The sequence below is a fragment of the Phoxinus phoxinus genome, assembly GCF_949152265.1.
Source record: "Phoxinus phoxinus genome assembly, chromosome: 16".
In the NCBI taxonomy this organism is placed as follows: Eukaryota; Metazoa; Chordata; class Actinopteri; order Cypriniformes; family Leuciscidae; genus Phoxinus; species Phoxinus phoxinus.
In genome coordinates this window covers 11947082-11961240 of record NC_136891.1, presented here as the reverse complement: position 1 = coordinate 11961240, position 14159 = coordinate 11947082, and the positions used below count along the sequence as shown (strand labels likewise).

Here is a 14159-nt window from a genome sequence, read left to right as displayed (position 1 = left end):
TGCGTATCAGCCGAGTCTGGTGATCCTGGGTCACTACTTCAAGAAGAGACTAGGGCTGGTGAACGGCATCGTGACGGCGGGCAGCAGTGTGTTCACCATCACGCTCCCGTACCTGATGTCAGCCCTGCTGGAGCGCGTGGGACTCCAACACACAATGCGAGTGCTGGCCATCTTCATGTTCATCCTCATGCTGGCGGGACTCACCTACAAACCCCTGCTTCCCAAACCCGTCAGCAGCAGCAAGTCGGGCAGCCGCTGTCCCTCGCCCAGCAAGCTGTTTAACGTGCACATCTGGAAGTCTCTTGGATACCGCATATGGGCCTTTGGGATCCCTGCGGCCCTGTACGGATACTATGTGCCTTACGTTCATCTGGTAAGTGTGTTGGATTTCTCTATTCTGCCTTTGACTTCATAACGTCAATAGCTGCGATTCAGAGTTTAGTCTGAGGAACGTCCTCTCTGGAATGTTACGGATAGTTCACACAAATATGAGCATTCATCATGTCTCATGCTGTTTCAAACCCACATGACTTTAGCCTGCAATATGCTAGGCTACATTTGTACTGGTTTTTACCTCGATTTTTTTATAGTCTGGATAAGTCAACTGCAGCTGACGCAAGAGCCAGTCTGCAGATTCAAGATGACAGATTTCACAAAAAATCACATAAGCCCCTTTCACACAGAGATTCCAGAAGATTTTGGTTCATTCACACATCCCGGTAAGATCCCGTAAAGACACGTGACGTCAGAATGAGACGTGTAACGTACGCGTCGAAAACATGTTCCACAAAGCTGGTGAACGATATCAGCTTCAGCGCGGATAGTAAGGAGCTCCTGGTCTCGGCTTCTTTCCAGTTTGCAGACATTTTTTCGTTCTTTCTTTGTTGATGACGAACACAAACTTTCTTCTAAGAGCAACAGAGTCGCGCGATGGCATGTGCGTCATCACTATGACACACCCCTTACGGCATTGATCCTGGCTTTTGTTCACACAGGGCGCTTTCCGGGACTGATCCTGGCAATGTTACTAGGTCCCCAAAGCGGGATCGATCCCGGCATCAATCACGGGACGTGTTTACGTTCACACAGAAGGCACTCTGGCAATTTGCGTCAATTTCCCAAAATCAACGCGCTGTGTGAAATGGGCTAGTGTTTGATTGACACAGACTCTGATTGATTTTTAGCTTCAGAGATCCATTCAGAGGCAAGTGTTCGAGAGTTTGATGTGTTCGGAACGACTTTAAAGCCTGGTAGTGTGTGATCCTCAGTCGTTTAGTGTGTGATGCCCTGTTTAAATCTGTAACCATTTACAAAGTCAGCAGTTGTATGAAGTAGGGAAAAGGGATGTCCCGAGCCGAACTCTAGGACAAATGCTTAATCAAATGCTGATTAAGCATTTGTTTTAACTGATCGGTATCGGGCGATCACAAACCTGATCCTTTAAATATTAGCTAATTATTAGCTGTCACGCAGGTGTCGTGCAGTAGGTGGAGGTACTGTATGCTTCAAGTGGGTTTGCCAACTGTCATTAAAAGGAAAAGAAGCTCAAAAAGTGTGTGTGTGACGCTCTTGAACCAATGAGGTCTGTTCTAGCGCGTTACACACACTTTCAAGCTTCCGTGTTTAGCATATTTGACGCGCACTTTTGTAACGAATCACTCGAAAGTAATTTATTAACTGTTTATTTGGAAACACTTTATAATACTATTCCGTCATTAATGAATAACTACACAGGAACAAATGAGTAACACACTAATAACATTCTAATAACTACTATTAACTAACAAGCAACTCTGATTAACAAATAATTAAGTAATAACGCTCAGTTGAATGTGGAAGTTCCCTATTACTGTAGCTAATCAATAACTACTATTTTTTCATACCTCCCAGAGGATTACTAAGTGCAACTATATACAGGTTCATAATTAACATGAATAATGAATAATTAATTCTAAAGTGAAGATCATGGTAATGACTCAAGTGTTACTACATCCTTTAGAAGGAATTACTAATTATTTGGATCAGTATTATAAAGTGAAAAACATGACAACTCCATAATAACGACTGAAATAATTTTGAGCTTTTGAGCTTTTTGTAAGGTTTTGTAAGGATAATTCCTTCCAATGGATTTGGTTGACTCATTACTAGTGAGTTACCGTGATCTTCAGTTTATAATACTGATCTAAATAATTAGTAGTTCCTTTAGAAAGATGTAGTAACACTTGAGTCATTACTATCCAAAACTTTACCAAAACCTCACAAACGTACAATGTCTTCAGTCAATATTAAGGAGTTATCATGCTCTTTACTTTATAATACTGATCCAAACAATTAGTAATTCCTTCTGAAGGATGTAGTAACACGTGAGTCATTACTAGTGGGTCACCATGATCTTCACTTCAGAATTAAATATACATTTAGCATTATTCACATTAATTATGAACCTGTATATAGTAGTTCTTTGTAGTCTTCAGTGAGGTAGGAAAAATAGTAGTTATTGATGAGCTAATAGTGAACTACCTCATTCAACTGAGTGCTATTACTCACTACTTCATTAATCAGAGTTTCTTGTTAGTTAATAGTAGTTACTAGAATGTGAATAGAGTGTTACTCATTTGTTCTTGTGTTAGTTATTCATTAATGACAGAACAGTACATTAAAGTAATACCGATTATGTTTATCTGCCGTCAGACTATCTGAGACTAACTCTAACTGAAGCTTGCAAGATTCTCCAGAAAGCATCATAGCAGCAGTTCATATTACTTTATATTCTCAGTCTTCTGAAGTCTACCAATGCTTTGTGTGTGGAACAGACTGCAAAACATCTGTGTGTGTGTGTGTTGTCTACTGAAGCTTGAGATGTTGAGATGTCTATTGAGATGGCAGCCACGTCAGCAGAGTATCGGTGCGCTTCCTTCTCTGTGCAAGCTTTATCATCAGTGTGCTGGACTCCTGCGTGGATGGATGTTTGTGCTCTCAGGTTTATTGAAATAAAAGGTCAATTTGATCTGAGGAGCACGGGGTGTAGCTCTACATAAACATCAGCTCTGTTATTGTAGTATCTGGAGACGTGTTTTGCGCAGGTTAAGTTGCCCTGTAGATTGTGGATGATGGGCAGCAGTGAAAGGGAAAGAGCTTGTTTATCTGTGGAGAGCCGGGAAACGGTCAGTTATGGTCAGCTCTTTCTGGGTGGAGGATCCTGCTGGGTTAGCCGCAGACAAACACACATCTCAGCGTGTCATTGTCATCTGACAGAGGCTGAGGAGCACACTTGAACGGTTCACGTCAAAACAAAAACATGTTCCTCAGGGTTAGAGGGCACAGTGTGTTTTTGTGAAGGTCCTCACACGATCTCCGCTTCACTCCTAACAGCACACACTTCAGACACACCTCCCTGTGTTTGCTTCATTTTTTTTTTTTTTTTGTTAAATTAAAACATGGGTAAAAAATATCATAAATATATAAAAAAGTTACATTTTAAATATAACTACTCTGAAACAAAAGCAAGATTACCCTCAGTTGATACTTTAAGGCGAGACACTACAGGTGAATAGGGTACATTTTTTAACTAGCAGAAAAAAATGTATTACAAGTTTTCTGTAATTTAATGTTTAAATATGCAAATTAGGCAATATCTAATTAAATATGTGCAAATTTGCATTTAAAAAAACGAAATCTGAGTATTGGATAATGCCAGGTTAAAAATTATTTTTTTCATTGTGTTCACTTTTTAGATGGGAAAAAAAATACAGAGAGATTTATGGATATCTACTTTTGTTATCCTGTAAATCAGAATATACTGTCAATAGCCTTAAAAAATGATTTTCGCCATGTTTTTTGGAATAAAATGTTATATAAATCAGGCTAGGAATAATATATTTACAAATCCCTCTGTAAATGTCTTCATAATATAACAAATGTACAAGACTGGAAAGTTTGGTGTATATAGGTGCTACTGAATTGGAGATTTCGGACTTGGAGTATGAGAGAAAAGTCCTTTTGAGAAAACGGGCTTTAAAGATTTATCATCAGCCAATGAGATTGCGCATTCAGCCCTTTTACTTTCACGATTGGTTGCTGATAAAAAGGAAACAGACAAAGTGTAGTAAAATAAAGACCTAAATGTGTATTTCGGACTTTTTGTTCACCACAAGTCTGAAAGAAGACATGTTATTGAAGACAAATATCCAAAAATCTCAATTGACCAGTAAAAAACCCCCGATGTTTTTGCCTGCCTTAATAATATAATATTATAATATTATTGGCGAACACTTTTTGAGTTTGCGCTCCGTAGAACTGGTGAAATATTGCTATTTATAGTGTGTTTTTGTAGCCGTGAGAAATGCAACCAATCACAGACATGTTTGTTGATGTCTTGAACGCAATGTCCAATCAGAGGTGAAGTTAGAATCCACTCTCCGCTGGAGTTTTGTTCGCTCTCACCAATCCTCTCATTAACAAAGAAATACACAATGTAAGGAAGAGATTCATTATGCAGTGTGGTGTAGACAACTTTATTGATTTTAAAGGGGTCATGACATGAGAAACCAAATTTCCCTTGATCTTTTAGTATATAAGAGGTCTTTGTACCATTAAAACGTCCTGCAAGTTTCATAGCTTAAGACGTCCTCCCCATTATAAACGAATCATTTATTTAATCAAGCTCTAAATACAGCTCGTTCTGGATTCATGGTAAGAAGTGACGTCACGGTACGAAGTGACGTACCAGCGTTTGCATATGACCGCCTCCAGGCACAAGACAGTTACGCTTTAAGCGCAAGGCAACTACGCTCATTTCGTATCGTTGTCGCGCCCGCGCGCCGCGCGCCTCACAAGTGTTCAGTGGACGGACAGCGCGAGTGGGTCTGTGTACAGGGAAATTACGATGCCACAGATGTGCTGTTCCTGGCTGTGGACAAACAACATCTTTGAATACGCTGCGAAAGATCCAGTCGTCAGGGAAAAATGGATGCACTTTATTTTTTGCGGACGTCTCAGTCACGGCAGTGTTAGTTTAAGCGTTTGTAGATACATTTGAAGGATGACCGTTTTGAGAACAAATCCCAAAATGATGCTGGCTTTGCCAGAAAACTGTTGCTCAAAGATAAGTCCTTGCCGACTATTCTGGGCTCAACAACGACGACGCAAACTGTAAGTAATGTGTTTAAAACTTTAAACTACTTTTTAAATACGCTGAATACGCAAATGTTCTGGCTGGGGGCGTTAATAATTGATGCATAGGCACTGACGTTAGCCAATCATAACAGTGGGCGTTAACACTGAACTCTTAAAGGGGAAACCCCCCCAAAACAGGCTGTTTGAATCAGAGGATGAGAAACAGGGTGGGAAAAGGTCATAAATCACTACATTTTAAAAGTTTTTTGTAAAAAAAACAATAGTAATACTATATTTGCACCTAAGGGAACATAATAATAAAATAAAAAAAACCATGTCATGACCCCTTTAATGGAACGTTGTGAGATCATGAACTGAGATGAGTGACAGCTTTAGTGATTGTAAAGTGAGCGTTCTTTCACGCTTTCAAAGGCTATATAGCTATAATCCATTAAATAAAATGCTGCTAAGAGGACAGACGGCCAATTACACGCTGCAAAGTTCTGAAAGTGACATCTACATATAATGGTAACACTTTACAATAAGGTTCATTAGTTAACATTAGTTAACTACCTTAGTTAACATGAACTAAGAATGAACAATACTTATTCAGCATTTATTAATCTTAGTTAATATTAATTTCAACATTTACTAATACATTATTAAAATAAAATGTTGTATTTGTTAACATTAGTTAATGCACTGTGAACTAACATGAACAAACAATGAACATCTGGATTTTAATAAATGACTCGGCAAATCCATTAAAATAATTTACAACAAAATGCAAATAACTAATGAACTGTTCTTTTTTATCGTTGTTTATTATGATACAATTATGTTAATTATATGGCCCCATTCCCTTCTCATCTCAGGTGATTTTAATCATGTCTAATTCTCAACTCTCACATTTACACAGTATGTTACATGCCACACTAGGATAATAAGACCCTGGATTTACTGTATGCAAATGTGAAGGATGCCTATAGTGCCTCCCCCCTTAAATCTGGGGACAAAGAGGAGCCGAGGAGAGTGCAAAAAGAACTTAAACAGAAAGTAAAAGAAGGAAAGGACAGATACAGGAGAAAGGTGGAGGTGCAATTACAAAAGAGAAATAAAGGGGAGGAGGTTGGATCAGGAGTGTGCAAATGAACTGAATAATTTTTTTTTAATCCAGGATCCTCTCCATCAGCCCATCAGAACTCAGAACAGTCATCTCAGCCATGTCGTTTCTCGCTGCCAACTTCATCCTCCTTTATAGCACCCATGACATCTTCTGTGCCACCCTCATATGTCTACACCCCACTGTGTAGTCGGGAGAACTATATATGCCCCCCCCCCCCCTGCCTCCTCATTATCCACCCTCACCTCTTCTACAAGCCTCTGTATAACAAAGGATCGGGTTAGAAGAGAACTACAGAGAATCAAAGTGAGAAAAGCTACAGGGCCAGACGGTATTTGCTCCAGACTGCTCAGGGACTGTGCAGGCCTGCTCTGTCAGGTGGTTCTGTACATTATTAACTGGAGCCTATGTCTGGAGAAAGTTCCCGTTCTGTGGAAAACTTCCTGTGTGGTTCCAGTTTTAAAGATTGCACATCCGAGGGAGCCTAACCACTTCAGACCGGTGGTGTTAACTTCTCACTTGATGAAAATCATGGAGAGGCTGATATTGAACCATCTCCGACCCCTGGTGAGCCCGAAGATAGACCCCCTGCAGTTTGCATACAAACCAAGCACTGGGGTGGACGATGCTGTCATCTACTTGCTGCACAGATTCCTTTTGCACCTTGAGGAGCCCAGAGGCACTGTGAGGGTCATGTTCTTCGATTTTTCCAGTGCCTTTAATACAATATATCCGTCGCTACTCAAAGGGAAGTTGTAGGGGGCGGGGGTTGACACTCAGCTGACAGCGTGAACCATTGACCACCTCACAAACAGAGCACAGTACGTGAGGCTCCATGGCTGTGTCCGAAAAGGTGTTCTTCAGCATAGGGGCTCCACAGGGGACAGTGCTCTCTCCTTTCCTGTTTACCCTGTACACATCCGACTTCCATTATAACACTCGCAGTTGCCATATCCAGAAGTTCTCAGATGACACAGCTATTTTTGGACGAGTATCCGATGGGAATGACCTGGAGTATAAGGAAGTGATCAAGGACTTTGTTGATTTGAGTGAATTTGATCACCTTCACATCAATGTTACCAAGACAAAATAATTAGTGATTGACTTCCGTAGGAAGGCCTCATATACTGTACTGGTTAACATCCAGGGGCTGGACGTTGAGAGGGTGAACGTGTACAAGTATTTGGGTGTTCATATAAACAATAAATTGGATTTTTACCGTTTTTTTATTGAATTTGTTTTTGTCCTGTTTATGCTGTAACGCCTAAATTTCCCCTTGGGGATAAAACAAGTTTTTTTTTTATCTTTATCTTATCTTAATATCGAAGGTTATATGCTTAATATGCAGCTCTGTTTGACACATCTTGTATCTGCTCCATGTCTCTATCACCTAAGGGGTCCTTGACCTGAAAAACCTTGAAGACCCCTGATCTATCCAATCAACATGTCATCAGCAATCAACATGTCTGTCATGAGAGGAAGCATATATACACAGTCGACTCACCTACTGTCACGGGGTATCCAAGGAAGACGAAGAAGATCACCAATAACAACAAGATTTATTTAAATAACTCAGAACTGACAAGCAAGACAAACACGAACAATACTGGACAAAAGTAGGAAGTAAACACACAAAGACGATTAACTAAAGGATACTGTAGTGCCCATTGTGACTGATTGGTGGCGGGAACCACAGACAAAGAAACACATGATGAATGAAAACAATCATAAAGTCCATGAACTGAATATAAGTGAACATACATAATGGTGACATCTACATTCCTCGACAGTTTTCATCACCCCTCCTCCACCCCCGACTCCTCACTCTTGGATTGTTCTACCACTGACAGGAATACGGGGGAGTACTCTGGGTTTGAGCGGAATACCGAGCCCGGACCTCTCCTTGGACAGCACGCCAAATACGCTTAACCTTTACTCTATCTGACTTATGTAAGTGCGAACTTGTGAAATCTGTTCCCTCGTGAAAAAGAAGTACACTTTAGCAGACTCTTAAAAAGAGCACTTTTTAGGGAAATAGTGTACTTTAAAAGTGTGAACTGAATGTAATGTTTTCAGACACTTAACTGCATGTTATTTACAATTAGATGAAAATATATTATAGTTTGAACTTAAGCACATTTTATATGTGATTTGATTGATTTCATAATCACTTCTAGTGCCTTGGTTATTGTGCACTGCTAAATGTACTGATAAGCTGTTTAGGTAAACTAAAATATACTACAATGTATTTCTATTGAAACCTGTATGTAATGGATGTAGGCTATTTGAATTATATTCTGCAATGATGAAGTTGCAATCGAAATCATGTACTTTACATGTGCTTTAGTATGTTAGTCAGCACATAAAAATAAGTGCACTTCTTTAAAGCAAGATTATTAAAATATAATGATTTCAAATGTACATTAAAGTACAACCTATGAATTTGACATTGACACTTTAAACCTGTGCGTGTGTTAAGAAGCACAGTCGTGAAAGTCTGCACGTACAGTTTTTTTTAAATATATATATTAGAGGAGGCTTTAAGACTAGCTGTGAAGATGGTGAAATTTTCATTCATTGCACACTTTCATCTACTAAACAAGATTGGGGGAGTCCAGCTTTGGGATCTCCCAAACCCACTCGTACCAGTTCAAATGATCTTGTGTGTCATCGCTTATAACAGAGTTCCTCTGTCTAATGTTGAGGTAATTTTCCTCCGAAAAAGATTTTCTGCCTTTTTGAATTGTATTGCATCTTAAAGTTCCCCTGTTATTATGCTATTTTAAAGGTTCTAAATGTTGTTTTGGCATCTCCTACAACAGGTTTACATTCATCCAAGGTCAAAAAAACACTTTAATTTTCTTATAAAACTTATATTGACCGTTTTCTCACAGTGTCCGAAACGCTTCAGACAAAGATTTAGGGCCTCATTTATAAAGCTTTTGTACGCACAGATTTGATCTTTGAGTGTGCATGCGCTAAAATCCATGCCAACGTTCAGATTTACACAAACGGTCTTTGATGTGGAAAAGTGCCTGTAGCGTCGGGCCAGGGTCTGAGCAGACGTACACACTTTACCTAGTGGCAGAGTCTGAGAACTGCGAGTATTTGGAAATATAAGTAGGTCTTGCCGCTCGCCATTCTCAACTAGAGATTTGGACGTTGACTTCGCTCTTTTATATGTTAATGACATTAATCAGGGTCTTTAGAAAGGAGAACATCTGAAACCATTCAGCTGCGCACAATTCCAAGACCATTTGTGATTTATAAATTTCACATCTGGAAAAAAGGCGTACACATGTTTTTTGTGCGTTCATTCATTCTCTGAATCACACATACACCCATATGAGAAATGACCGTATCAAATATAGGACGCTTTCTATGCAACATTTTATAAATGAGATTATCAGTCTCTCTAAACCCCACCTTTCTGAGAGCCTACTTTGCTCTGATTGGTCAGATGGTCCAGTCTGTTGTGATAGGTCTGCTCTGCTCTGATACGAATCAGGAAGCAGATGAGGGATCCTGGAAGAGAGTGTGTGTAGATGAGGGATCCTGGAAGAGAGTGTGTGTAGATGAGGGATCCTGGAAGAGAGTGTGTGTAGATGAGGGATCCTGGAAGAGTGTGTGTATAGATGAGGGATCTTGAAAGAGAGTGTGTGTAGATGAGGGATCCTGGAAGAGAGTGTGTGTAGATGAGGGATCCTGGAAGAGTGTGTGTATAGATGAGGGATCTTGATAGAGAGTGTGTGTAGATAAGGGATCCTGATAGAGAGTGTGTGTAGATGAGGGATCCTGGAAGAGTGTGTGTATAGATGAGGGATCCTGGAAGAGTGTGTGTGTAGATGAGGGATCTTGAAAGAGAGTGTGTGTAGATAAGGGATCCTGATAGAGAGTGTGTGTAGATGAGGGATCCTGGAAGAGTGTGTGTATAGATGAGGGATCCTGGAAGAGTGTGTATATAGATGAGGGATCTTGAAAGAGAGTGTGTGTAGATGAGGGATCCTGAAAGAGAGTGTGTGTAGATGAGGGATCCTGATAGAGAGTGTGTGTAGATGAGGGATCCTGGAAGAGTGTGTGTATAGATGAGGGATCCTGGAAGAGTGTGTGTGTAGATGAGGGATCCTGAAAGAGAGTGTATGTAGATGAGGGATCCTGATAGAGAGTGTGTGTAGATGAGGGATCGTGGAAGAGTGTGTGTATAGATGAGGGATCTTGAAAGAGAGTGTGTGTAGATGAGGGATCCTGAAAGAGAGTGTGTGTAGATGAGGGATCCTGGAAGAGTGTGTGTATAGATGAGGGATCCTGGAAGAGTGTGTGTGTAGATGAGGGATCTTGAAAGAGTGTGTATGTAGATGAGGGATCCTGGAAGAGAGTGTGTGTAGATGAGGGATCCTGGAAGAGAGTGTGTGAAGATGAGGGATCCTGAAAGAGTGTGTATGTAGATGAGGGATCCTGGAAGAGAGTGTGTGTAGATGAGGGATCCTGGAAGAGAATGTGTGAAGATGAGGGATCCTGAAAGAGAGTGTGTGTAGATGAGGGATCCTGAAAGAGTGTGTGTGTAGATGAGGGATCTTGAAAGAGAGTGTGTGTTGATGAGGGATCCTGAAAGAATGTGTGTGTAGATGAGGGATCCTGAAAGAGTGTGTGTGTAGATGAGGGATCTTGAAAGAGAGTGTGTGTAGATGATGGATCCTGAAAGAGAGTGTGTGTAGATGAGGGATCCTGGAAGAGAGTGTGTGTAGATGAGGGATCCTGAAAGAGAGTGTGTGTAGATGAGGGATCCTGAAAGAATGTTTATGTAGATGAGGGATCCTGAAAGAGTGTGCGTGTAGATGAGGGATCCTGAAAGAGAGTGTGTGTAGATGAGGGATCTTGAAAGAGAGTGTGTGTAGATGAGGGATTCTGGAAGAGAGTGTGTGTAGATGAGGGATCCTGAAAGAGTGTGCGTGTAGATGAGGGATCTTGAAAGAGAGTGTGTGTAGATGAGGGATTCTGGAAGAGAGTGTGTGTAGATGAGGGATCCTGAAAGAGTGTGTGTGTGTAGATGAGGGATCCTGAAAGAGTGTGTGTGTGTGTGTGTGTGTGTGTGTGTGTGTAGATGAGGGATCCTGAAAGAGTGTGTGTCCTCTGGTCTCGTGATCTGCTCGAGCACAGACAGATGCTGACAGTGTCATGATGTTGCACTTCTCGATCTGCTGAGGTAAGCAGTCATGTGCTGAAGGATCACGAAATGCAGATGAGCACTTTCAGCAGTCAGAGTCCGTTCTTTATTCTTTTATGATCCTGATCCAGCAGATAAAGGCCAGCGGTTCACCTGCACTCGCACAGAAACTATCGCCATCATTCGGTTCACTGTGAAACTGCTTGGACTTGCTTCACATCTAGTTTGCGACAGACTAACTCAGAGCTTTCCTGAACCACTGAAGGTTTGTTTCATTCCTTGCAAGCTGCTTTTAAAAAACAACAGCCAAAATGATTAATGACAAAGATGTTCAGAAGTGTAGCAGTGCGAGTCTGCAAGCTTCGTTTCTGAATGCCCAAAGTAAAGATACACTGTCAAGTTAATACACTTGTGTTAACCCGCTCAATCTATTCATAATGACAGCATCTAAACTGAAATAGAATAATTGAAAACAATATGATTTACACACCAACTCCAGCACAATCTGTGTATGTTTAAATGCTGTAGACATCTCACAGCCACCGGTGTTTCTCACTTGACATGATGAAGTATTTCTCCACTGTTGGACGCCCTCAATGCTGTGACCCGCTGACAGTCGTCATGTTATCAGAGAAACTGCAGGACGGTGTTTTGCTCTGTGAAGGTTTCATGGCTCATCACGAGTCAAACACCAGATGATGATCACATTGCCTGGCTTTCTAGCAGCCATATCACCCTGTAGCCCATGATTGGTCCCCCACTGAAGCTAAGCAGGGTTGAGCCTGGTTAGTACCTGGATGGGAGACCTTCTGAGAAAACCAGGTTGCTGCTGGAGGAGGTGTTAGTGAGGCCAGCAGGGGGCGCTCACCCTGTGGTCTGTGTGGGTCCTAACGCCCCAGTATAGTGACGGGGACACTGTACTGTCAAAGAGCACCGTCCTTCGGATGAGACGTTAAACCGAGATCCTGACTCTCTGTGGTCATTAAAAAATCCCAGGATGTACTTCGAAAAAGAGTAGGGGTGTAACCCCGGCATCCTGGCCAAATTTGCCCCTTGTCCTCTGTCCATCATGGCCTCCTAATCATCCCCATATACTGTTTGGCTTCATCACTGTCTCCTCTCCACCAGTAAGCTTGTGTGTGTGTGTGTGTGTGTGTGTGTGTGTGTGTGTGTGTGTGTGTGTGTGTGTGTGTGTGTGTGTGTGTGTGGTGGGCGTTCTGGCGCAGTATGGCTGCCGTCGCATCATCCAGGTGGAGCTGCTCATTGGTGGTGGTTGAGGAGATTCCCCCCTTCCATATGTGAAGCGTTTTAAGTGCTCAGAAAAGCGTTATATAAATGTAACAAATGATGTTGTTTTCTAGTTTGCACTCTGTGTGTGTGTGTGTGTGTGTGTGTGTGTGTGTGTGTGTGTGTGTGTGTGTGTGTGTGTGTGTGTGTGTGTGTGTGTGTGTGACTATGCGCGAGTGTGCGCTGCTCTGGCGGGTGGGCCGCTCCTCTTTCAGTCTTCAGATTGGTGTGTTTCTGAAGGAGGTCTCAAACGCCCACACTATATCTGCCTCGTGTATTTCACATCGTCCTCTGGATCTGATCTACTCCTGTGTTTTCTCACTGGTGTGTGTGTGGACTGGAGGGCAACAGTAAATATGAATTATGGGCATTCATGATAAATGTCTCTCTCTCTCTCTCTCTCTCTCTCTCTCTCTCTCTCTCTCTCTCTCTCTCTCTCTCTCTCTCTCTCTCTCTCTCTCCTCTCTCTCTCTCTCTCTCTCTCTCTCTCTCTCTCTCTCTCTCTCTCTCTCTCTCTCTCTCTCTCTCTCTCTCTCTCCTCTCTCTCCTCTCTCTCTCTCTCTCTGTCTCTCTCACACGCATTGCAGGAAGCAGGTTCAGGTGTCTGTTTGCACTACTGAAAGAGAACAGTCCCTAAAACAGGCCCCTTTTACTGCCTGTTCATTCTAAATTAATTCCTGTGTGACCTCAACACACACACACACACACACACACACACGCACACGCACACGAACACGCACACGCACAGTATGATTTATAAGTGGTTTTCCTCATGGGGACCAAAAGAATGTCCCCAGTTGGGACCAGTAAAGCTGTAAATCGCTCTTTCTGCTTCTTCACCTGTGTTTTGATCAGGAGATTCTCTTTTAGAAGATGTGTATTAGCACACCCTACTGTATAACAGTGAAAACACGGAAAGTGTAAAATACACATGGTCATGAACTAAACACACACACACACACACACACACACACACACACACACACACACACACACACACACACACACACACACACACACACACACTCTTTTAGTAGGCTACACACGTAGCTGCATAATTAATCCAATTGGCTCTATGCGCAGAAACAGCAAACTGGTGATTAAACAGACTAAAAGAAAATGAAACCAAAACTAAGCACAACTATGGAAGTAATGTGTATAAATTATATATACACTGAAAAAATGTCTGAGTAAAACACTTTTTTCAAAAGTAAGTGAAGAAGTAAGCTATTCAAATTTGTCTTTTACCGTTTTTCTCGATTGTTTACACACAATTACTGGTACTTGTGACACAATGACCACAACATGTAACTCATTCACCAACCCCCTGAACCAATTCTGCTAAACTACAAGTACAATTCCTGCTTTACACTCAATTTGCAGTTATAAAACACACAATTCTCTGCATTTGGCACAATTTTCATGCAGAAAATTTTCATGTTTTCACAAGGAACACACTGCCATTCAAAT

General features: G+C 41.4%; 1 protein-coding gene across 2 annotated transcripts in view; it reads left to right on the top strand.

Moving 5' to 3' along the window:
• Positions 1-14159, top strand: part of slc16a10 (solute carrier family 16 member 10) — a 44062-nt gene that overhangs the window by 23050 nt on the left and 6853 nt on the right. For both annotated transcript variants that reach the window (XR_013800609.1, XM_079638939.1), the window contains exon 3: positions 1-373. This exon is cut by the window's left edge and continues 57 nt beyond it. Coding sequence is in view for 1 of the 2 variants with exons in the window: in XM_079638939.1 (XP_079495065.1) it covers positions 1-373 (373 nt within the window). In the remaining variant the exon portion in view is untranslated. The remainder of the gene's footprint in view (positions 374-14159) is intronic.